General features: G+C 55.9%; 9 protein-coding genes across 9 annotated transcripts; 4 read left to right on the top strand and 5 right to left on the bottom strand.

Moving 5' to 3' along the window:
* Positions 1 to 561: 561 nt before the first annotated feature.
* Positions 562 to 2,233, top strand: GLOTRDRAFT_134794 (YjgF-like protein; the record flags this gene model as incomplete). Its single annotated transcript, XM_007862333.1, has 5 exons — positions 562 to 570; positions 628 to 935; positions 1,018 to 1,220; positions 1,282 to 1,424; positions 2,038 to 2,233. Exons 2-5 carry the CDS (start codon positions 734 to 736, stop codon positions 2,231 to 2,233), a joined length of 744 nt encoding a protein of 247 aa, XP_007860524.1. The 5' UTR covers positions 562 to 570; positions 628 to 733.
* Positions 2,234 to 2,684: 451 nt separating this feature from the next.
* GLOTRDRAFT_123787 (uncharacterized protein) lies at positions 2,685 to 3,005 on the bottom strand (the record flags this gene model as incomplete). The annotated part of the gene is made up of 2 exons (XM_007862332.1): positions 2,685 to 2,890; positions 2,948 to 3,005. 2 exons carry the CDS (start codon positions 3,003 to 3,005, stop codon positions 2,685 to 2,687), a joined length of 264 nt encoding a protein of 87 aa, XP_007860523.1.
* Positions 3,006 to 3,370: 365 nt separating this feature from the next.
* On the bottom strand, positions 3,371 to 4,585 carry GLOTRDRAFT_51851 (N-terminal nucleophile aminohydrolase). The gene is made up of 7 exons (XM_007862134.1): positions 4,476 to 4,585; positions 4,379 to 4,423; positions 4,303 to 4,328; positions 3,888 to 4,252; positions 3,713 to 3,815; positions 3,560 to 3,655; positions 3,371 to 3,495 (listed from the first exon to the last, which is right to left on the bottom strand). Exons 1-7 carry the CDS (start codon positions 4,498 to 4,500, stop codon positions 3,427 to 3,429), a joined length of 729 nt encoding a protein of 242 aa, XP_007860325.1. The 5' UTR covers positions 4,501 to 4,585; the 3' UTR covers positions 3,371 to 3,426.
* A 267-nt stretch (positions 4,586 to 4,852) lies between these two features.
* Positions 4,853 to 6,247, bottom strand: GLOTRDRAFT_101913 (inositol monophosphatase; the record flags this gene model as incomplete). The annotated part of the gene is made up of 7 exons (XM_007862331.1): positions 4,853 to 4,930; positions 4,995 to 5,129; positions 5,186 to 5,201; positions 5,333 to 5,652; positions 5,707 to 5,819; positions 5,870 to 5,943; positions 6,009 to 6,247. The coding sequence occupies 7 exons, from the start codon at positions 6,245 to 6,247 to the stop codon at positions 4,853 to 4,855; spliced, it is 975 nt and encodes a 324-aa protein (XP_007860522.1).
* A 1,089-nt stretch (positions 6,248 to 7,336) lies between these two features.
* Positions 7,337 to 9,633, top strand: GLOTRDRAFT_51845 (general substrate transporter). Its single transcript, XM_007862133.1, has 10 exons — positions 7,337 to 7,376; positions 7,442 to 7,479; positions 7,532 to 7,641; positions 7,752 to 8,021; positions 8,077 to 8,499; positions 8,531 to 8,593; positions 8,652 to 8,748; positions 8,845 to 9,097; positions 9,148 to 9,302; positions 9,358 to 9,633. The coding sequence occupies exons 2-10, from the start codon at positions 7,465 to 7,467 to the stop codon at positions 9,547 to 9,549; spliced, it is 1,578 nt and encodes a 525-aa protein (XP_007860324.1). The 5' UTR covers positions 7,337 to 7,376; positions 7,442 to 7,464; the 3' UTR covers positions 9,550 to 9,633.
* A 452-nt stretch (positions 9,634 to 10,085) lies between these two features.
* On the top strand, positions 10,086 to 11,213 carry GLOTRDRAFT_112815 (mitochondrial ribosomal protein S15; the record flags this gene model as incomplete). Its single annotated transcript, XM_007862330.1, has 3 exons — positions 10,086 to 10,110; positions 10,169 to 10,804; positions 10,860 to 11,213. The coding sequence occupies 3 exons, from the start codon at positions 10,086 to 10,088 to the stop codon at positions 11,069 to 11,071; spliced, it is 873 nt and encodes a 290-aa protein (XP_007860521.1). The 3' UTR covers positions 11,072 to 11,213.
* Positions 11,214 to 11,277: 64 nt separating this feature from the next.
* GLOTRDRAFT_118465 (uncharacterized protein) lies at positions 11,278 to 14,295 on the bottom strand (the record flags this gene model as incomplete). The annotated part of the gene is made up of 13 exons (XM_007862329.1): positions 11,278 to 11,393; positions 11,452 to 11,573; positions 11,633 to 11,721; positions 11,789 to 11,910; positions 11,958 to 12,025; positions 12,247 to 12,748; positions 13,126 to 13,247; positions 13,312 to 13,400; positions 13,460 to 13,596; positions 13,659 to 13,723; positions 13,786 to 13,862; positions 13,914 to 14,108; positions 14,173 to 14,295. 13 exons carry the CDS (start codon positions 14,293 to 14,295, stop codon positions 11,389 to 11,391), a joined length of 1,716 nt encoding a protein of 571 aa, XP_007860520.1. The 3' UTR covers positions 11,278 to 11,388.
* Positions 14,296 to 16,996: 2,701 nt separating this feature from the next.
* GLOTRDRAFT_13676 (uncharacterized protein) lies at positions 16,997 to 17,366 on the bottom strand (the record flags this gene model as incomplete). The annotated part of the gene is made up of 2 exons (XM_007861923.1): positions 16,997 to 17,188; positions 17,241 to 17,366. Coding segments are annotated over 2 exons (318 nt in total), but the record flags the coding sequence as incomplete, so codon positions are not given.
* Positions 17,367 to 18,295: 929 nt separating this feature from the next.
* GLOTRDRAFT_32306 (uncharacterized protein) lies at positions 18,296 to 20,434 on the top strand (the record flags this gene model as incomplete). The annotated part of the gene is made up of 8 exons (XM_007862108.1): positions 18,296 to 18,622; positions 18,670 to 18,849; positions 18,960 to 18,988; positions 19,042 to 19,132; positions 19,191 to 19,369; positions 19,428 to 19,988; positions 20,044 to 20,060; positions 20,112 to 20,434. The coding sequence occupies 8 exons, from the start codon at positions 18,296 to 18,298 to the stop codon at positions 20,432 to 20,434; spliced, it is 1,707 nt and encodes a 568-aa protein (XP_007860299.1).
* Between the last annotated feature and the right edge of the window lie 1,003 nt (positions 20,435 to 21,437).

The following is a 21,437-nucleotide window of genomic DNA, read 5'->3' as shown; positions in this document are numbered from 1 at the left end:
ACTCTTGACCAACATTTTTTCTGCTCTATAAATGGTGCAACTCCCGCTGTGTGCAGGCGGCGGCGGTCTTCCTTCAGCGCTCTGCGGCTTCTCTTCTCACGTGTATGCATATCTGTTCGCGTCCAGAAACCGGGGGCGAGTATCAGGAACAGCGGGTGGCTGATAACTCCCGAATGGGTTCTCAGCGCCACCAACATACGCCGACTCCGTGACTCTGAGCGCCTCCTTGTCTCTGCCAGTGCGTGGCATTTAAATTTCGCTCGAGCTCCCCAGCTGACTTGCGCGCCCTGCTTCCCGACTCGGTGGGCTGATCTCGCGTGCTGTCGGCCACATTCCCTGGCGAAGATTCCGTCCCGAACTGGCCTGGCATGCAGAGCCGGGCGTATGTGCGCGCCGGGCCAAGGAGCGTCCGTGCCGCCAGCGTTCCACTGCTGCAATCCAGAAGCCCTGTAGCTGGCACCCGTGGTAATCCCATTCTTACCTAGCATGTGGAACTTCGTTGGACGTGGGCACCCTGTCCGTCGGATGATCCTTCTGCATACGTGTGTAATATCGATATGTAGTCACCGTCTGTTCATAGATACAGGTAACACATTGCCCTGAGCCTGACAAGGTTCCCGTACATACCGTAATGAATTAAGCGTCTGGTCACGCCCGGGAGCACTGAGCAGTCCGGATTCATATCGCAAGTACATATTCCAAAGGAAGGTGCCCACAAGATAATACCACAGCGATGCCATCCCGATTGTCCATTGTCAAGCTCCGTCCACGCATCCTTCTATCGCCTTTCCCCGCTCTTTCTAGAAACCTTCGCAGCACGAGCGCCGGATTGCATATTCAGCCTAGCTCGCCCGCAACACCCGCCATACGGAGAAGCATGTCCTCCAGCACTGGCACCCGCACGCACCCCTCGCTCTCCATCGTCTCCACGCAAAGTACATATCTCCTAGCATCATCATGAAACACCTTCCCCCCATTCCATCGAAAGTACCGCGCGCGCTAACCCTGCCCACATAGACGCCCCCGCCGCCATCGGGCCCTACTCGCAGGGCATCACGCTCGGCGACCTCGTCTTCGTCTCGGGGTGCGTCCCCTTCGACCCCCAGTCCGGCGCCGTCGTCCCCGGCGGGATCGAGCCGCAGACGCGCCAGGCGCTCGCGAACCTCCGCGCCGTCGTGGAGGCTAGCGGGAGCGAGGTCGGGAAGATAGTCAAGACCACGGTGCGTGCTCGAGGTCTGGAACGCAGAGCGGCGGCGCGCTGATCGCGGCGGATGTCGGCAGGTGTTCCTGAAGAGCATGGACGACTTCGCCACCGTCAACGCGATCTACGCCGACTTTTTCGGCGCGCACAAGCCCGCGCGCTCCTGCGTCGAGGTCGCGCGCCTCCCCAAGGACGTCCTCTTCGAGATCGAGTGCATCGCCAGGTGCGCTTGCTTTGTCGCTCCCTCCTCTATAACGACTGACTCTTATCTGTCAAACACCCATGCTTATCTGGAAATCCCTGCCTTAGCTTGAAGTAAGGGCAGAAACTTGGGGTTAGAGAAGTAGCAAAGAAGCGTTGTACGTTCAGTCAGATTCGCAGACAGAAAGTCAGTCATGATCACGGGTCGTATGCTTTACGGCGACGACCCCTACGCGTCTCCCTTGACCGCCACCTTCTGACATAACTTATGTACGAACATACCCCCTCCCGGTGCACGCGCAAGCGCTGGCCGGAGACAAATCGGCCGCGGCAAAGATCCGCGTTCCGATTCCCTGAGAATCGGTTATCATTTCGCTATGGGGGTGTAGGAACACGTGGCAATTGTGCCTGACCGCAGGGGCTAATGCCTTTCTCAGCGGTTTGGACGGGACTCCTTTCTACAAGGTTGAAGTAGGCGATCGATCGTTCCCTCTCGATTTAGGTCATGATAAAGTTTTATCTTCTTTCTGAGTTTAAAGGGCAATGGGGGTCTCGGTCGTCATCTCGCTCTTCCCTCACTCCCGGTTGTTGTCCCCGTAATGATGTGGCAGTTGATACAAGCTTGCGCTGTGAAGGAGCCGCCTATGCCAGGGTGTGCCCAAGATGGTTACTGCGCGCAATCATTCCGCTCGAGCATCGATCGGGATATCCTCTGGTTCAAGCTGCCTTCTTTACTTCACGACAATCGTCAAGAAGTGGTTACGCTACGTCCAGGCGCAGTCTGGCGGTTGGGAGGGAAAAGCTGCAAAGAGGGAGAACACCGCATCATAGATACAGATTTTATGGTTCAGGCTTTGTATGTAAACTGTTGTGGAGACTGGCTCCAGAGAGTCAAAGTGAATTTAAGCATATTCTGGAACGGGAATCGGATCCTGGCGTGCCGCGCAGCGCCGATACCCTCACGTCTAGTGCACGGATTCCCTGATGCAGGTACCAGGGCACCAGCATCAGGAGTCGCGGAAGCAGATTCAACTCGAAGGCAGAGGCGATTTGCAGCCTATGTAAGCACGGCGTTCCATTATATGCCCGACGGGAGTCGATGACTCGGCGCACTGTTCTCTCCTAAAAGTAAACGCCAGTGTATCCCGACGTGATGCATGATGAGCTGAGCCGCGGTCCTGCGGCCCAGTGGCTGTCGCCGCTGTTGGAGAGGGGAACTCGACCTGAACTTCATGGTACGGGCATCTCCTCATCAAACTAACGCCCAGGAAGAGACGTCACCTCAGTGCGCAAAGACGCGGCCCACAAAAGCACTGCCAGGGGTGCCAACTGCTGCGCAGGGCTCAGCTCTTTCGTAGTCACGCAAAGACCCGTTGCGCAGTAGCTTCCCAGGCACGAGAAGGAAATGTCCATCCTCGATCCCTCCGATGATATGATTAAACGAGTGTCGCACTTCTTCTGCAGACCAATGTATCATGACGAAGCGCCCTACAATATAAGAACGCGGTCAGCGGAAAACGGACATGCATCCAACTCCGGCCGTACCGACCATGTCAGCCAGCGCGGTGTTCTCCTCGTCTTCTCCATGTTCCAGAAAAACCATCATGATCAAGATGCTTCGAATTGGGAGCGCCAGGCACGCTCTTCGGGAAAATCCACCAGTATCGCGCCCGTGTCAGTTAGTCTGTCGCTACCCGCGACGCTCGCGCAATTTCGTATCCTGTCAATGTAGTGGTGATAGAACGCCGGGCGGGGTGATCCCATCTTCGAGGGGGTACCAAGTAAGCCTGGGAGGGGGTGAGTATCTGACTCGGAATAGAGCTCTTCGGCGCCAGTACTTCAGCTGAGGAGGATGGATGTGGAACGGGACTGACTGCGACTGCGGATGGACGAGGGGGTTCGCCTTTCCCACATGACATATGAGCATGAGGCTCGACTCGACTCGGAGTGTCCTCACGAAGGTATCAAGATGGTCAGCCAGCAAGTGCAAAATAGAATCAGTCCATGCACGCGATATCGTAAAATTACATGTCGTCAACAAGCTCTTTTAGTCTCACTTCGTCCAGGATCTCGAACCCCTTCTCCGGTGTAACCTGTGCATCCCGAAGTCAACACTCACAGTGCACACACCACACCACACCCACAAGACGAACGCACCTGCGCCAGCTGCACGTTGTGCTGGTCCAGCTTCTCCTCCATCACCTGCTTCAGCACGCGCAGCGTCAGGATATGCGCTTCCCGGAGCGTCATTTGCTACACCAGCAGCAGAAATTAGCAGTGTCGCTCAGTCGAAGGGGTGTGGGCGCGGACCTTGTGCCACTTGTCCTGCAGCTCACTCTGCGCCGCCTCCGAGCCCGACCCGATCGCCTTCGCCTCGTACCGCATGAACGTCCCCGACGGATCCGTATGGAACCTACAACCGCGCCATCAGCCGCGCCAGTCCAGCCCAGCCCAGTCAGTCGAGCCCATCAAGACTATCACGCACAGCTGCGGCCCCTGCTCGTCCACGCCCGCAATCAGCAGCGCGACCCCGAACGGGCGGCTCATCATCGCCTCCTCGTCGTGCACGCTCTCCCCGAACCGCAGCGCGAGATCGCACACCGCCTGCGTCGCGCTCTCCACGCGGATGCGCTCATCGTACGTGAACGCGTGGTTCTGCGCCGTCACGCGCGCGTGGTCGACCATCGTGCGTGCGTCCGCGGTGAGCCCGGACATCGCGCAGCCCAGGTGCGCGTCGATTTCCATGATCTTCTCGATGGAGGCGGACTCGAGGAGGGGCGATTGCACGCGCTTCTCGACGCCGAGGACGACGCCCGCGGGCGTGCGCACGCCGACGGTGGTGGAGCCGAGCTGGGGGGAGGGTGAGGGTGCTGCTGGGCGCGGAAGGGGGGTAGACGCACTTTGATTGCCTCGATGGCGTACTCGACTGGTGGGTCGCTGTAAGCTTTGATACCAGCAACTAGCAATACCGCACACCTTGGAATAACCGTCCCTCTGGCGAGAACGTGTTAACACCCCGATCTCCAAGTGCAAGTCAGCGCCGAGCCAGACAAGTACTAAGCAGCAAACACACCGTACTCCGAACGCGTCAAGAACATGTCGTCAGAAAAGCTGGGAGAACGAAGGAGAACTAGAGAGGATGACGAGTACCGGTACCGTTACAAGTGCTAAATGGACTCATTCATGTCTGGGTACGCGCGTCGCGTCCCGTGGGAAAGCGTAGACTTGCGCTACTCACGGTCGTTATTAGGACTGTGGCGTGCGTTGCCACAATTTGCCACAAATCCAATGTCCTCGTCTGCGTGCACTGAAGAAGTAACATATTTGACTCGAAAAGCCAGGCGTGAGGGCACGTATGCGCCATCTGAGGGCGTGTCTAGTAATACACTCCATCTCCCTTCTCCTACTTCTTTTCTCTCTCTTCTCCTTCCTATTCCAAGGGTAATTTCCCTACAACGGATCCGGCTCCGCAACAGTCTCATAAAACTCCCTAATTAGCCTCCGCTGCGCATCGCTCCCCTTCTCCTTCTACACCCCCACCACACACCCATCAGTCCTACACAGACAACAGAAAACGGAGAACCAAACGCACCTCGGTGTCCGCGATGGCGCGCACGACGATGTACTTGCGCCCGGTGAGGATCTCCTCCGCGACGTCGCCCGTGTGCGCGCACTTGGAGGAGCCGCTGACGAGGCAGCCGGCTTCTTGCGCGATGACGGTGCCTGCCTGTATATTGAAAACATACAAATCGGTCAAGGGAAGCCGCAAGTGGGCGTACTCACGCAGATGTCCCATGGCCTAGGATGATATAATTAGTGTGGACGTACTGAACCACAGCTAAATATAATAATAAATATATGCGTACCAGCACCCAATCTCCCTGCGCTACCGTCAGCTTCCGAATAAACAGCACACGCACCACCACTCACCAATACACATCCAGCCCGCCCTGCGCGACCAACGCGAAATTCAGCGCCGCGCTGCCCACGCTCCTGAGGGAATGCGCCATCCTCCCGCCCTGCACCGCGGCGCCCTTCCCGCCCTTGCTCGCGTCCGGGCTCGGGTCGCCCGCGAGCTTGAGGAAAGAGTCGGCCTTGGCGCCGAGGACGGGCAGCGTGCGGTCGGACCCCCACTCGATGGCGATGAGCGCCTGCGAGAGCGAGGGGAGGGGCCGGGGCGGGGAGAGCGGGAGTTTTAGGGTGCCCGAGGAGGTGTGCAGGTGCGAGCCTTGGCCGCGGATGCCTGTGTACTGGTATTGTGGTAATAGGTGAGTGGGAGGGGAGGGGAGGGGGACAGGACGCACGAGCTGGTCGAGGAAGGGGTTGTAGATGACGCCGAGGGCGGGGCGTTTGTGGTAGATGAGCCCGATAGAGATGCACACAAAGGGGAAGCCGTGGACAAAGTTCGTCGTGCCGTCTGGTTGGCGAGAGATCAGCCGGGAGGGAGAGGCGAAGGAGCGGGCGCACCGATGGGGTCGACGCAGAAGGTCGGGTCGTCGGTGAGCTCGTTCTGCCCCGCGACGTACGACTCTTCTCCGATACTATTCCATCCACGGTCAGTTCCAGTTCCCGCCAAATCCAACATACACCCCGAGGCCGCGCTCACAACTTAAAGTCCGGATACGTCTGCTGGATCTCGCGCCTGACGAGCTCCTCGACCTTGACGTCGTACTCGGTGACCAGATCTACCGAGTTCTTCTTCTCGCCGACGTCCTTGGCCTCCGGGGCGTGGATGGCGCGGGAGCCCTCGAGGATGAGCGCGCCGGCCCTGCGCGCGAGGGCGGTGGTGAAGCCGAGGATGTCGCGCAGGTCGGACGGCGTGACGACGGGCGTTTCGTGCGCCATTGCTGGTGGTGGCGGAGATTTATGGGATGGCTGTAGAATGTCGGCTCCAATCCTTGAGCAGCTACAGTCTCCGGTGTCTGCGGAGGGTGTCCGGAGATGCTGGACAGCAAGAGGTCCTTCCCGGACCTCTTTGCCCCCAACACGAGGCCGCCGGGATACTGCCCGGACGAGCCAAGACTCCGGCACAGTGACATCATCAGCCACAATCGAGATCTTACAGTGACGGCGAATAATCTTTCCCACCCCATAAAAGGCAAGTCCTCTTGACTGCTTCTCCTCACTTTCAGTTCTTGCTTGTATCACCTTGACCTTACTTACACACAATATAACAATCATAAGAGCAAAATTCAGTAAGGAGCCAATGAACAAAACTAAGCTGGAGGGCCTCGCACATGCCACAGTGGCGTGAGTTTACTAGGGATGGGAATAAATTACCATTTATGGGGTGGGAAAGATTGTTCGCCGTCACTGTACATGTATCGCGATCGAGTGCTACGCGTCTTGATCATGACGGCTGTGCACGACCGAGTCTGTCCTTTCGTTAACAGGAGCTGTATCACGTCTAAGCAATAGACAACACTAGCTATCCATATCACTTCAGGTACCCGTTTGTATCCGCTCTACTGACAAGGTTGGCGTTTTATCGCTCGAACAAATCTTTGCTCTAGCTTACTCTAGAACAAAGGAGATTCACCGCCCTGTATTCAGCGCAGGATATCGTACTGCGTATGGCTATATCGAAAGTCCACTCGGCGTGTCTTATCAACCCACAGCAGGGGGTAATAAGACCTGCAGGCAAGAATAGATTGTCGGACACGGAGAGCCGCACAAATCGACGTGTCCACCCTACCCCAGACATGCAGACCCCATGATATTCCGCCGACCAAAATAACCTCTTCCTCGCGAGTTCAGCACCAGAATGCGGAAGACGAAAGTGCGACGAGGTATAAGACGTCGCGGACAAGCAGAGAATGGACTCGCTTGCATCGGACGCGAAGTCGACGAGAGCTGCTCCATTCGCTGCCAGTGCTTTGTCCACCCGCGGCCGACTGGAAGATGACTAGTAGTAGTACTGCGAGCCTGCTACGGAACGGCAAGGTCATCCTGCTCGCCGTGTTCATTGCTTTCGGTACGTTTTCACCAGTACTAGTGCCCTTTCTCTTGAATCCCGAATCCTTAATCATAAACCCCTAGGCGGATTTCTCTTCGGCTACGACATGGGCGTCATCTCCGTACGTCCTGCGTATGAGCCCCGCAGTGGATTAGTACTGAACACTACACCAGGGCTGCCTCATCATGCCCGACTTCATCCACCGCTTCGGCCAAGGACCGCCCGGCGCGCGCGTCCTCACCAGCTCGCGCCAATCCATCATCACCTCCGTCATCTCTGCCGGGTAAGCCCTTGCCCTTCCCTCCCCCCGTTTCCCCCTTTCGGCCCCCTCCCCCTCCCTTCCCCCTCGGCCCCGCCCCCCCTAACCCCGCCCCCCCCTAACCCCGCCACCAGCACCTTCCTCGGCTCCCTCCTCCAATCCCTCACCTCCGACCGCCTCGGCCGACGCCCCTCCCTCCTTATCTGGGCCGCTATCTTCACCGCGGGCATCGCCGTGCAAGTGGGCACCGGGACGGCGCTCGCGCAGCTCGTGCTCGGCAGGTTCGTCGCCGGCCTCGGGGTGGGCGCCATGTCCGCGATCGTGCCACTCTATAATGGGGAGACGGTCCCGCGCCGGCTGCGCGGCGCGATGTTGGTGATGTACCAGCTGCAGATCAACTTCGGGTTCGTCTCATGTCATCTTATTCTTTGCTGCATTCTCCGACCCCGTGCCTGACAGGTTTCTCGCGAGCTACGTCGTCGAGCAGGGCACGCACACCATCCGCGGCTCCGCCTCCTGGCGCAGCCCCATCGGGCTGCAGCTCCTCTGGGGGCTCGTCCTCCTCTCGGGAATGTTCTTCCTCCCCGAGTCCCCGCGGCACCTCCTCTTCCTCGCCTACTCCTCCTCCACTTCCCCTTCCGAGTCCAAGTATGCCTCCCGCGCCAGGCGGGTAGTAGCCCAGATGAACGGCGTGCCGGCGGACGACGCGCTGGTGGACGACGTCCTCGCGGAGCTGCAGTACGGGATAAAGGCGGAGAACGAGGGCGGGAGGGCCGGCTGGGCGGAGTGTTTCAGCCGCAATGCGCGCCTGGGGTACCGCACGGTGAACGGGATGATGCTGCAAGGCTTACAGCAGATTAATGGGCAGAATTTCTACTGCGAGTATCTATATCCTCACGAGCTCCCCTCCAAGCAACTTCGAACTTGTCGTGACAGATTACTACGGCGACACGTTCTTCCAGAGCGCGGGAGCCCCGTAAGCCCTGCCTTTCACGATACTATCACAGGCTCACGCGCGACGCGCTGTCCGGCAGCTTGTCGCCGTACTCGATCCAGACCATCCTCGGCGTCGTCTCCGTCGTCGGCACCCTCCCCTCGCTCGTCCTCATCGAGACCTTCGGGCGGCGGAACGTACGTCGCCTCCCCCTCCCCCTCCCCTCTTCCCCTCTTCCCTTCCCTCCTTCTACTAACTCTTCCCCCTCCTCCCTGCCGACTCACCGTTCACAGTCCCTCCTAACCGGCGCAGCCCTCCAAGCTGCATTCGCCCTCATCGCGGGGCTCGTCGGGCACTTCACCCTCGCCGCCCCCCACACACGCCCCACGCAGCGAAACAAAGAGGGCGGCGGCGTGCTCATCGCGTTCGCGGTCCTGCAGGTGTTCGCCTTCTCCGCGAGCTGGGGGCCCGCGCCGTGGGTGTACGTCGGCGAGAGCTTCCCGCTGCGGGTAAGGAGCCGGTGTATCGCGCTGGCGGTGGCGACCAGTGAGTCTCAGATCGTTTGTGTGTGGGTGGATGGTGATGGGTTTCGGTAGATTGGGTGTGGAACTTCCTGGGCTCGTTCTTCGCCCCGCGCATCGCAGCGCGCATCGGCCCGCTCATACTCCTAATATTCTGCGGGATCCTCGTGTTCGCGTTCGGGTATGTGTATTTGTTCATACCGGAGACCAAGGGGCTCCGACTAGAGGAGGTGCGTGGCCTTTCGAGTTCACGGCTGCCTTACAGTGGTGATGGAAGTGACGCAGGTGGACGAGATGTACCGCTCGGGCGTGAAGCCCTGGAATTCGTATAGTTGGCGGCCGAGCTTGTTCGAGAAGCCCCGGGAGGAACCACGGGAGGCTGGGGATGGGAAGGAGGAGGAGTTGGATGGGTGCGACTCACTGGGGAGGGAGGAGGAAGGGAAGGTCGAAGTGGAGGAACAGCAGGTAGTTCGGTGATATTGTCGGTGTCGAGGACAAGGGCGGTTCGGCGATAAATGGTAGCATGAATTGTGAGCTCGAACAGCGACGTCCATGCTCTCTATACGCGAATCCGAGAAGGCAGGCAAATCATATATTCACGACGACGGGAAACAGACATATACAGCACACCGATACAGCCAGCAACTACCCACCTCTAAGCAGCCTGCACGGCTCCTCCTTCAGCAACCAAAAATCCCGACAAAATGAGCGGATGTCCCAGGGTTTGTCGACATACCGCGCCCTAGTGCAAGGCGGCGCGATACTTCCTATACTGGAGATGCTCTCGAGAGAACAGCGACTCGAAGAGTCTCTGGCACTGTCATCGACGGTCGAGAGGTCTGCGTCGCGCAGCGTGGCATATCACCCTTGAAGAGAGAAAAAAAGTCGCGAAAATTTGGGTTTATAACTTTATATAAGGTAAGGGTGGCGTTACGTAAGACGTTCCCAGGTATGTTGCGCGGCAAATCGAGAGGTTAGAGTTCTTCCGTTGTATGTTAGGGTCGGGTGCTGGTATGTTGCGGTCCTGTTTTTCGCAAAGTGAGTGCCCTGCTGCTGTTCTCATCTACTCTTTCTAACTGGAACTCTCTCTGCTCAGGCTCGAGGGCCGTCGCCTCCTCCAGCACATGCACCCGGGCAGGCCTGCACACCTCCGCCGTCTGGCGAGCCGAGGGCCACCGCGAACGCACCGCCCGCCAAGCTAAAAAGGCCAACCTCGAGCAGCGCGCCGAGCGCCAACGCCTCGCGCAGGCCACCCGCCCGCACGTCGTCCTTGGCACGCGGCCAGGCGACGAGTCGAAATGGTCGACATGCGACCTCGCGAAGGTCCTCGTCACCGAGGAGCAACTGCTCGCCTCGCCCGCGCCGCAGCTCGTCTCGCACCCGCTCGGCGAGCTGCGCCTTCCCCCACTCTTCCAGTTCGGCGTGCGCGAGGAGGAGAAAAGGCTGCTGTTCGAGACGCTGCCCGTCCTCTCGGCGGAGGCGGCGACGACGCGCAACGACGTGCGCGTGCGGCGCGCGCAGAACTCAAGGCAGGGCGCGGACCCGTCTGCGTTGATGGCGGAGTACCAGCGCGAGATGGTCGGCGAGGTGCGGAAGATGAACCAGATGGCGAGCTTGCTGGACTTGCGGAACACCAATGCGGCGGGGCTGGCGTTCGAGAACCGCAAGCGGGTCGTGCAGGCGTTTTCGGACCCGCGGAAGCCAAACGATCCGGGCAGGCCTGAGGTGCAAGGTACGAGAGTTCACAGAGGTCGCAGCGACACTCCTGACTTATCGTTATCATGAAGCTGCTCTCCTTACGATGAAGATTCGTAACCTGTGGTCGCATCTGACCAAGTACAAGCGGGACGTCGGCAACCGTCGGTGGTTGCGCAAGCTCGTACATCAGCGAGCGAAAATTCTCAAGTACCTGAAGCGGTTGGACCGAGACAGGTATGAAGCGTTGCTGCCGCGCCTGGCGTTAGAGCCAGGGAGTGTGGAGGGGGAGCTCGTGGTATAACATGTCGAGCTACATCACACCGTACCTGCATTTACTGGGATAGCCAAGGGTCACTCTAATAATCTATACCTGTTATGCATAATTTCCGCTGTTCTGTGTCCGTGCAGACTCGTCCCGCTGAATAGCACAATGGAATCGTCGCCCCTCTCTGTTACAGCGTCGATTGTCTACGAAGACACTGAAAACGCTTTCAGGATAGCCGTGCCCGGAGAAAGAACCTGCACGCAAGATGCAGGCCCCAACTCAGCAGCCTGAGGTTGCTCTTAAGCTTATACACAGCACTCAAGGAACTCCACGACCTCCTCCCGTATATTCTTCTACACTGCATCAAGTCAGTATTGTCATGTAGATCCCACCGTTCGACGCGCTACAACACACACCTCGGTCAGTAAGCGCACGCTTCTGCGCCACCGGCTTCAGCTCGTCAAAAACAGCCCAGTCGGCTTCGGTCATCTTAGCCATCATCTCGGAGTAGCCTTCCTCTTTCAGCTTCTGAATGATGCTGAAAGGCGGGACGATTGAGTGGGCGACGAAATGATATGAGGGAAGAGTCCGACATACGCTGCGCGCCTCTCAGATTGCTGGGCATCCTGATGTGCTTTATGGTCCGCTGCTTTCTTCCGAGCCCACTCTTCGCATCTGTCCGCATGCTGATACCACGAATCCAGTAAACGAACGGGATAAACAGGGGTGAAACTAGTGAAATATTTTACGCACCTCGTAAATATGTTCGTTCATTCTCCTCCGTTCAACCACTAAATCGTCAAACCCGGGGCTGCACCGTCTCTCGCGCATCTTCTCGATGTGAGACTTGACGTATACATGTTTAGCCGGCGTAACTAGCGCTCGTCAGAGGCGCTACCGAAGAACAGACGAGCGGACTCACTCTCTCGATGCGGGAGTGCTTCGAGCACGGAGAAGTCGCCGGTGAAGTGAGGGCAATGATAGTGATACCTGTGCACGCAAGGTGAGGTGATACGATGGACCGAGGAGGGGTGTCTTACTCCTCTTTGGCGCAGCGCACGCATAATCGTATGCGTAGCCTCCAATCCGGCTTCATTACTCGGGACGTAGTACCGTGACATTTCTGCGGCATCGCACATGCATTACATCAGTGTGAGTGCGTCATCGCCAGTTGATATAGCAGTAAGCTGAAGTCCCCTACTAGTACTTACATGACAGTAGGGATCATAGACCAGGTGCACCCATGCGGGATAGGAGAGGTCCTGTGGACACTCTGGAAGTTCGGGGCAGACGCAACAGTCCTTTTCCACACAGATGATGCAGCGCGCGAGAGCAGTCTCTTTCGTAGCTCCTTGCTTGTTCTAGCGACTTGGAGGAGATCCAGCGGGTGGAGATGAGACAGAATCTTATACCGTGTATATCCATCTTCAGTAACGAGCATCAAAAAAGAGAAGGCGCCGCGTACTCCGAACAGGATATCCATTGGCATCTCCACCAACATAGAAAGTTTGTCGTCTTTCCGCCGCTTGCGTTTGCGCTTGGCGGGTTTCTGGTCTGCGTGCGCATCCCCCTCCACTAGAGCAATACTTTCCCTCTTCGTACGTTTCGCCATTCCCGTATACAATGATCCGATAAATCTAGCGAGGAGTAGGCGGCGACTGTACGCGTCATTGACGCGGACGTAGGACGCGACGCGCGCCACAGACGCGATCTCTCATGAAAGTAATTAGTAAATAGGTACAAATACAGAATGCTTTGCCACACGCTTGGTCCCGAAGTCGCATTTTATCGAGAATAACCCTCTGATACGCGCTATCGCTTTAGAATATTTGAAAGCGAGAAGAGATATGCGTACAAGCAGCAGTGCTATGGTTACAAAGCCAATGCAAATTACAACAGCGAGATGCACCGTGGTAATATCAATCTAGTGGTACATGATACGACATGTATAATGATACATCCTAGCCCTTCTAGGTCCCTTTCCTCCGCAACGCGATGAAATGAATAATCGGCTCACGACTGTTCTTCCACGCTGAGTTCAAGTCAGCTTCGGAGAAATCGCCTCGATGCGCCGGATACTAGTGACTGACCTCGTTCGGTAAGCGCGCGGTTCTGGGCGACCGGCTTCAGCCTGTCGAAGGCGGTCCAATCGTCGTTTGTCATAGAGTCCAGATCCTTTGCGTACCCTTCGGCTTTCAGTTTCTGGATGATGCTGAAAGTATGCACAGACTAAGTTACTGTTACGGGCAAAGGATATTCAAGTGCAGGAGACGTACGCCGCTCGTCGGTCCAATCGCAGTTGGTCCTGGTAGGCTATCCGGTCTAAAGCCTTCTTCCGAGCCCACACCTCGCATCTAGATGCATGCTGGTACAAGCGTCAGAGACGGGTGTCCCTTGGATAGGATAGGACGAAGGAGGCCGTACCTCGTTGATTTGTTTCACGATCTCCAGGCGTTCGAGGAAGAACTTGAACTGTGAGTCTTCGTCGCTCTTGAAGGACTTCCACTTGGCCGTCATTTCCGTTATGTGGGACGTTACGAATAAGTGCTTGAAATTCTTTGCTGTAGAATGACAATCAGCCTATGATTCAGCGGGTGTAGAGCCAATGTAACCCTTCGCATACCATCTCGATGTGGGAGCAAGGAAGGTATTGGCACCCAGAAGCTCCATGGGACGTGCTCGCAAACCCTGTTAAAAAATCGGAAGGTTGGGACGATGCTACAAACAATTGAGATATAAAGACAACTGACTCTTGTCTGAAGCACGGGGAGCAAAACCGTACCCTCAGCCTCCAATCGGGATTTTTCACTCGGGTGCGGGAGCAATTCTAGGACAGCCAGCTAAGTGTGCAGTCGCCCCTAAGCTGCTATTGACTTACATGGCAATAAGGGTCGTAGACGAGGTGCACCCAGCGGGGGTATGACAGATCCGGTGGACATTCTGGTAAGTCTGGGTCGGCTGCAAGGGATGCTTTCCAGATGGACGTCGAAGAGGGAGAGAGCAATGTACGACGCAGTTCCCTGCTTGTTCTGGTGACTTGCAGGAGATCCAGCGGATGGGCATGCGACAAAATCTATTTTTCATATCCTCGTCAGAAAAAATATCAAGTATAGTAATCAAATATAAATTCGACGTACTTCAAACAGGATATCCATAGGCATCTCTAACAACATAGCTAATCGCCCATCGTTCTTTCCCTTGCGGGCTCGCTTGGTCGGGCTGTCGCTTTCCGCTGCAACAGTCCTCGAACGTTTTCCCATTCCTGAATAAATCGGACTTGTTCAGCTGAAGCAAAGGGGGGTGAATCGTCGAGAAATGGTAGTGGTGGTCAAGTGTCAAGTGCGACTCCGCCTCGGTACGCGGGACCGAACGCAGTGCCACAGGGAAGTATTCTAATTATAACTCAGTGTGGCTGTCCACCGGTGCTTCTCAGTGTTCTCACAGGCCATGAGTCGATCTACAGTAACTCGGATTCGGATTCTGGCAATTGCATCGTTAGAGTACTTGCTTGACGCAATATTTATCCTAAGGCGGCATAGAACGCAGCCACAAGAGCCAACCGTATGCCGCTCTTTCCATCGGGCCAGAACTTGAACAGCTCGGAAACAAGGAACTTGAAGAGACAGATGGAAGCAAGCGTCAAGATCGATCATCCACAAGGAGGCTCGCAGCAACCAGAGTGTAAGCATTCGACGGCCTGATGCATGTTCGATAGTACAGTACAGGACGGACTTACCATATGAACTATTACTGATCTTGTTTCATATTGGGCCACATTTATGCATCCTGTTTCTTCGTACTCCCACTTTAATATACTGACTTCCACGCTGCTGTAAACATTCGACGGATCCCAGTTCAGCAAACATACTCACTGCGCAGCTCAATCCTGTTCCCTGATGGGCCGCACTGGTGTCTCCACACACCCATCGACGACACAGGGTACCATTTCGGCGCCTTCCTCCCCCGGAACGACGCCCCGGTCGGTAACCTATCAATATCCCTAGATCCCCTGCCTCATGATCAGGTAGCGCAAGATACTGCGGAAGATCGATCTGCCACCGCCGTGCACTTCTACAAGCTCGCGTGCGACCCGGCATACCGCGGGCGAGGAATCGGCTCAGCCCTGATGCATCATTTGTTCACCGTCGCAAGGGAAGAGTATAAAGCGACATCCGCGTGGTGTGAGGCACGGATGCATGTTGTTGAGTGGTACGAGCGGCTGGGCATGAAGATGTTCGGGGAGGTGCATTTTGGAGTGACGCGGAATTGTATAGGGATGAAGATCAAGCTGTAATTACCCCCGCATGCTTGAGCGCTCATTGCCCCTAGTGCTCCGACCATTCCATGAAATGATGTAATAGAGTTGAGCTGGGTTAGTACGACGCACTCACAACAGTCTATCTGTCACATTCGAGATGGCTGTCATGAATAACCGGCGACCCCCTGCATAGTCAGCTCATGCCCTTCATACACCAAAGCATCCGGGTCTCCCAGCCCCTCCATCTCGGCGAAGTCCATCTGAATCATCGCCACACCTTGATCAATAGACTGCCCCCTCCCTCCCTCTTCGGCAACACGCACTCCCTGGGCACATCCACCCGAGAGCTGCACTAGCGAGGGAAGGCTTTCCCCCAAACCGGGGTGCGGTTGGAGGGCATGAAATTCCTAAAGTCTCTTCAGTAAGAATACGAGCGTCATACGGTATTGCGACGCACCGCTGACTTCTTGTTCATGCACGGGATGGTCCAGATCCCGGTGTCTTTCTCACTGGCGCACGACATGCAGGCGAACCTGCTGGCATATTCCGGGTCGAGCTCCCGCAGGTATCTGCGCCATTTTGCTTCAGGCTCCCGCATGCGTCTGCGCCATTCCTCGTCTTCAGCCTTTTGTCTTTCTAGTTCCTCTGCCGCAATCCGAGCCTGCTCTGCCGCAATCCGAGCCTGCTCTGCCGCAATCCGAGCCTGCTCTGCCGCAATCCGAGCCTGCTCTGCCGAAATTCGAGCCTGCTCTGCCGCAATGGGAGCCTCCTCTGCCGCAATTCGAGCCTTCTCTGCTACTATACGAGCCTCCTTGAGCTCCTTCATCCAGGATACAAGGGTCCCTTCGATCTTAGCCCATACTGCGGTGAAGGGTTAGATAGGGTGTTCACGCTGATTCAACTGACCGTGCTCACTGCGGTCCGTGAGCGGGCGTGCTTGGTAGACCAGCTGGTGGCGGTCGAATTTCATTCGGGCGGAATTGCCCATGTTGTCAACCTCCTCTGTCCATCCTGCGGATCGGAGTCTTGCGATGATCCTGGAGGCCGCTTGCAAGTCAGCAAGTCCGTAAGAACTGCTACTAGGCTATGATGCGCACGCTTCTCGTCTCTCCATTCGCGTGAAGTAGCGCTGTAACTTGCGCTGTTCTGCTCTCTGATCGGCCCATTGTTCGCACTCCCTCGCCAACTAAGTAAAGCAGGCTGGTCAGCGCACCCTTTCCACGATGCCCGTCAAGGGTTAAAGGCGGCGTACCTGCTGTGTCCTCCGGCAGACCTCTGCTCTCTCTTCAACGAAGGCTTGCAGCGCCGCTGGGTCTCCTTGCAAGGTCTTGTATTTCGCGATCACGGCTTTCGCCTCGGATTCGAGGTAGTAAGTGCCTTGTTGATAACCTTGGGCGGTATGTCAGTACGGCGAGCGGGCTGGAACAAGGAACACGGCTCTCACGCAGGACGTGATGAGGGATCAAGTTGTTGATTACTACACCGTCATAGTAGTGGCTGCCGTAAGTATACCTACGGGGAAAGTAGTGGCCAGATGATAGAGGATGATGCAGAAGGCGTGATACGTACGTCTTCTCCGAACAGCGGGAGCATAACCGTCTGCGCAAAATCCAGTCCGGATTGTGCACACAAGCGGCGAGGCAGACCTTAGAAGACCTGTTAATCATACACCCAAGAAAGCATCGGCGTGCAGAGCTCACTTGGCAATGCGGGTCGCAGAGGAAGCGGGCCCACGCCGGTAACGACATCTCTGGGGGACATTCGGGGAAGTTTGGACGAAGCGCGAAAGAGGCCGTCCATATGGTCTTCGCGGAACGGTGCATGATAATACCCCGCAGTGATTTGGTGGTCCGTGCCATGTGCAGGAGATCGAGGGGTTGCAGGTGCTGAAATATCTGCAGAAGGGGGTGTAGGGACGTCGACTGACAGCGTGGGTTAAGCGCGTACTTCGAGAAGGATGTCCAGGGGCATGTCTACAATTAGTGAGAGTTTGCCTTTGCGTCTTGCTTTCTTTGAACGAGTCTGACCAGTTCCTGGTCGTTCATCGGCCTCTAGTTGGCGGCGCTTCTGTGAAGGAGCCATGAAGGGGCCAGTGGAAGTCTGAGGTGAGCAAGGAGCTGTGGGGGCGCGCCTTTTACATTCGCGAGGAGCGCCCACTGCGGCCACGCTCATAACGTGAGCCTTCCAAAGATAGATAGGGTTTGTCCCTCCCTGTCCATCAGCTTCGCCGCTCTCAAAGAAACCGCAAGAGGTCATAGTATTAGTAGAATATAGGATATAATTCATGTCTGTAACCTGTTCGTCTGTCTAAACGCTGGTTTCAGATCCCGTTGGTGCTTGTGCACCACAGCGGAGGTACTTACCTAGCTTAGCGATGTAGGACCGTGGTTCGGTTGGCTCTGTCTAGAGGATCTGTCCCGAATGCCACGGGCTCTAGTTCTCGATGCCATACAGCCACTGAGTACCGTTGGACGCATCGGTCATGTGCTCATCGCTGCGTTTACTCTAAGTCGGGGAGCAGTGGACATCAGGGACACAGGTAAAGCCACCAACAAATTCATGATTCTATTGTCGCATCCATCACAATGATTACGTCGTAAATCCCCGGACGGAAGACTTACTGATATTCAACTTGATCTCTACGTGGCTCTGAAGGACGAATGTAGCATCCCGATACCCTGCGTCGGGGTGCGTGGGAGAGTGGCATCGCCCGACGTCCAGACTTGGACGCGACCTCAGCGCTCAGCCTGAGTCGCTTCCCATCATTCCGTTGCCCGGGCTTGAAATTCTGCAGGCCGACGATACGCGCGTTCCAAGCTGAATCTGGTTTATCTCGCCCGAATGTCGACCGTCCTGAAAATAAATGATTGCTCGCTCCGCGTGCTGCCGGGAAGATTCTGATGCATGACGACAAGACAAATGCGCCAGTGGCGTCACTGCGCAACTCGAGGCCGACGCATTTATAGGTGTCGTTCCTCGCATCTTTCTCTGTCTAAACCACCATGGCGTCTACGGCAGCCAAAGCCCAGCAAGTCTTTCGCGTCCGGCTACGAGGGGAGGCCATTTTGAACAACCCTCGATGGAATAAGGGGACTGCGTTCACTATGGAGGAACGCAAGGCGTTCGGACTGACTGGGCGTTTGCCATTCCGCGTCAATACTCTCGATGAACAATGTCAGCGTGCCTACGATCAGCTGCAGATGCGGGACACCCCGATAAGAAAGAACAGCTTCATGCAGAGTATGAAGGAGCAGAATCGGGTGTTGTACTTTGAATTGCTGCGAAGGCACCTGAAGGAGTTGATACCCATTATATACACTCCCACTGAGGTACTGTCTTCGCTAATATCCTTAAACTCTGATGGTGACGATTGTAGGGCGATGCGATCGCAAACTATTCTCACCTATACCGCCGTAGTGAAGGGCTATATCTCACCTTTCCGAACCAGGACTCTATGGAAGAGGACTTCTTAGAGCAAGTGAAAGGGCGAAATGTTGACCTTATAGTCTGCTCGGACGCTGAAGCTATTTTGGGAATTGGAGATCAGGGCGTCGGGGTGAGTCTGTGTGCCATTCTCCAATTCGTTTTGACTCATTTTCTTCCAGGGTATCGGGGTAAGCTTGGGATATTATACTTCCACGACGATAGCTAATGCCGGGATCGCAGATCTCAGCTGCGAAGTCTGCGCTATACAGGTACACCCCCCCTCTCATCTGAAACCCGATAAGTTACTGATAGGATTTTATAGTTTAATTGCAGGCATTGATCCTTCCAGGACTCTGGCTGTCATTTTCGATGTCGGAACCGATAACGACGATATACGCAACGATGATTTATATGTGGCATGTATATCTCCCTTTCACACAGCATTTTCTCCCTTACGACAGATTCTTGCAGGGCTGGCCAGAGAAACGCGTCCGTGGTAAAGAGTACGATGAATTCATAGACAAGTTCGTCCAACTCGTACGGAAGCATCTCCCGCATTCCCTACTTCATTTCGAAGACTTTGGAACCGCAAATGCTCAGAGGCTTCTCGATACCTACCGTGATCACCACGCTGTGTTCAATGATGATATGTACGGCAAGATCTCGCCTATGCAGCCTATCCCACGATGCTGATACATTATGGCTTAGCCAGGGCACTGGTGCAGTCACACTAGCCTGCATCATGGCTGCGATCGGTGTGACAAAGACGAAGCTCTCCGATCAGCGCTTCGTAGTTTACGGTGCAGGATCCGCTGGGCACGGTATCACCGCCCAAATCCGCGATGCCATGATGACGATGGACAACCTCTCTCGCGAAGAAGCCAATAAGCGATTCTGGCTCCTCGACAGATTCGGCCTCGTCAAGGAATCGCTGGGTCCGGAGAAGATCCGGGAAGGCATCAGGGAGTTCACGCGGCCCGACTCTGAGTGGCCCGACGCGAAGGGGGAGGTCGGGCTGCTGGACGTGGTGAAAAAGGTGAAGCCGACGGTGTTGATCGGGTGCTCGACGAAGGCGGGCGCGTTCACGGAGGAGGTGGTGAAGGAAATGGCGAAGGGCGTGGACCGGCCGATTATCCTCCCATTGAGTAATCCGAGTAGGCTGGTCGAGGTGGACCCGAAGGATGCGAATCAGTGGACGGGCGGGAAGGCGTTGATGGCGACGGGGAGTCCGTTCCCCGCTACCAAGAACCCGAACGGGAAGGACTATATGTGAGTTTTGGTTATGACTTGCAGGTGTGTGTGCTGATGATCTCCGCCTGCTTAGCATCGCCGAGTGTAATAGTAAGTGGTTGTCTTAGGGAGGTTTACTCGAGGACCCTAATTCGGATTCAGATGCTCTTATTTACCCCGGAATTGGTTTCGGCGCCGTGATTTCCAAGGCTCGCAAGATTACAGACAGCATGATCATCGCTGCCACACGTCGACTAGCCTCCCTGGCCCCTGCCCTCAAAGATCCTGATGATGCGCTGCTCCCGGATATGGCGGATGCGCCAAAGTGCAACTACGAAGTTGCCGTGGCGGTTGCGGAGCAAGCTATCGAGGAAGGCATTGCGGGTGTGGATTGGAAGAAGGAGGAGGCAAGAGAAAAGGTGAGGGAGAAGCAGTGGGAGCCGATTTATGGGACGTATGTATACGATCCCGAGGGCGACGAATAGACTACCTAATGAAGTCTCACGGGGCATTGTATTTTACGGAGACGATGACTAATTGGACGTTCTCGTCATACATGTGCTGGAGAGCTCGCTGATATGCCTTTACACCACATGCAGCCTTATCTGTCGAGACGGTCACTTCGCATTGTAGTTTGTCAGGCCCCCAACGTTCTTGGGACAGAGACGGCGTCTTAAGAATCACGCGTGACCCTAGTTGGCGTCCGGTGGCATGCTCTTGTACTTTGCCGCCTTTTCAATCTTAACTCTCTCCATGTTCTGACCCATCCTAGCAGTTTCAAGAGTAAAGTCACTCAACACAGCCTCGCATGGCCCACCAAGCACGAACGGAGCATGCAGATGACCTGACCCTCCTAGTCAGCATGCCTCTGGACGTTCTCTACGAGGTAAGTGGCAGTGGGTCTTGCAGACACGGTCATTTCATCTCCTATTACATACATCGCTGCCAGATATTCCAGCGCATGCATCCTGAGGACTTGCTACGCCTTGCGAGAACTACCAAGACTTTCAGGAAACTGGCTCTCAGCAAAAATGCTGAAAGCGTTTGGAAGGCGTCGTTTTCGATCCGCCCGTCGCTGCCCGCCTGTCCTCCCGGTACGGCTCTGCCGGCCTGGGTAAGCTTCCTTCACGATAAGCACTGTCAGGTATGTAGCATTAAATGTCCAATTTGGTCTGCGTTCTCACTCTCGTAAATAGCACTGCGGGGCACTGTGGCGCGAGTACCATTGGGAGCTGCTTGCGAAATGTTCGAGAAAGGAGTTGGTGCCACTTCATTTTTTGTACTGTCTACTCAGCTTCGCTCATGGATCTAGCTCCTTCGCTGGACCAATTTACGAAGCAGTAGACATATCGCGTCTCCCGGTGCCGTGTCAACACAGTCAGGGCTTCTCTTTGCGTCGCGCGTCATCGGGAATAATTGATGTATTTGAATGGATATGCCTTGTATTTATATTGTCCCTCGGACTACTAGTACTCGGATCCAATCCAT

The sequence above is a fragment of the Gloeophyllum trabeum genome, assembly GCF_000344685.1.
Source record: "Gloeophyllum trabeum ATCC 11539 unplaced genomic scaffold GLOTRscaffold_00001, whole genome shotgun sequence".
Classification (NCBI taxonomy): Eukaryota; Fungi; Basidiomycota; class Agaricomycetes; order Gloeophyllales; family Gloeophyllaceae; genus Gloeophyllum; species Gloeophyllum trabeum.
This window is presented reverse-complemented; position numbering and strand designations above follow the sequence as displayed.

Excerpts from the sequence above, each read along its gene's own strand:
- GLOTRDRAFT_51845 (XM_007862133.1), top strand. Across the intron at positions 7,642-7,751 it reads ACCTCCGTCATCTCTGCCGG|CACCTTCCTCGGCTCCCTCC; the intron begins GTAAGCCCTTGC and ends CCCCGCCACCAG. Across the intron at positions 9,303-9,357 it reads AGGGGCTCCGACTAGAGGAG|GTGGACGAGATGTACCGCTC; the intron begins GTGCGTGGCCTT and ends GAAGTGACGCAG.
- GLOTRDRAFT_51851 (XM_007862134.1), bottom strand. The coding sequence starts at position 4,500 with ATGTTCTTGACGCGTTCGGAGTACG. Across the intron at positions 4,253-4,302 it reads ACGCCATCGAGGCAATCAAA|CTCGGCTCCACCACCGTCGG; the intron begins GTGCGTCTACCC and ends CCCTCCCCCCAG. Across the intron at positions 3,656-3,712 it reads TGCAGGACAAGTGGCACAAG|CAAATGACGCTCCGGGAAGC; the intron begins GTCCGCGCCCAC and ends CTGCTGGTGTAG.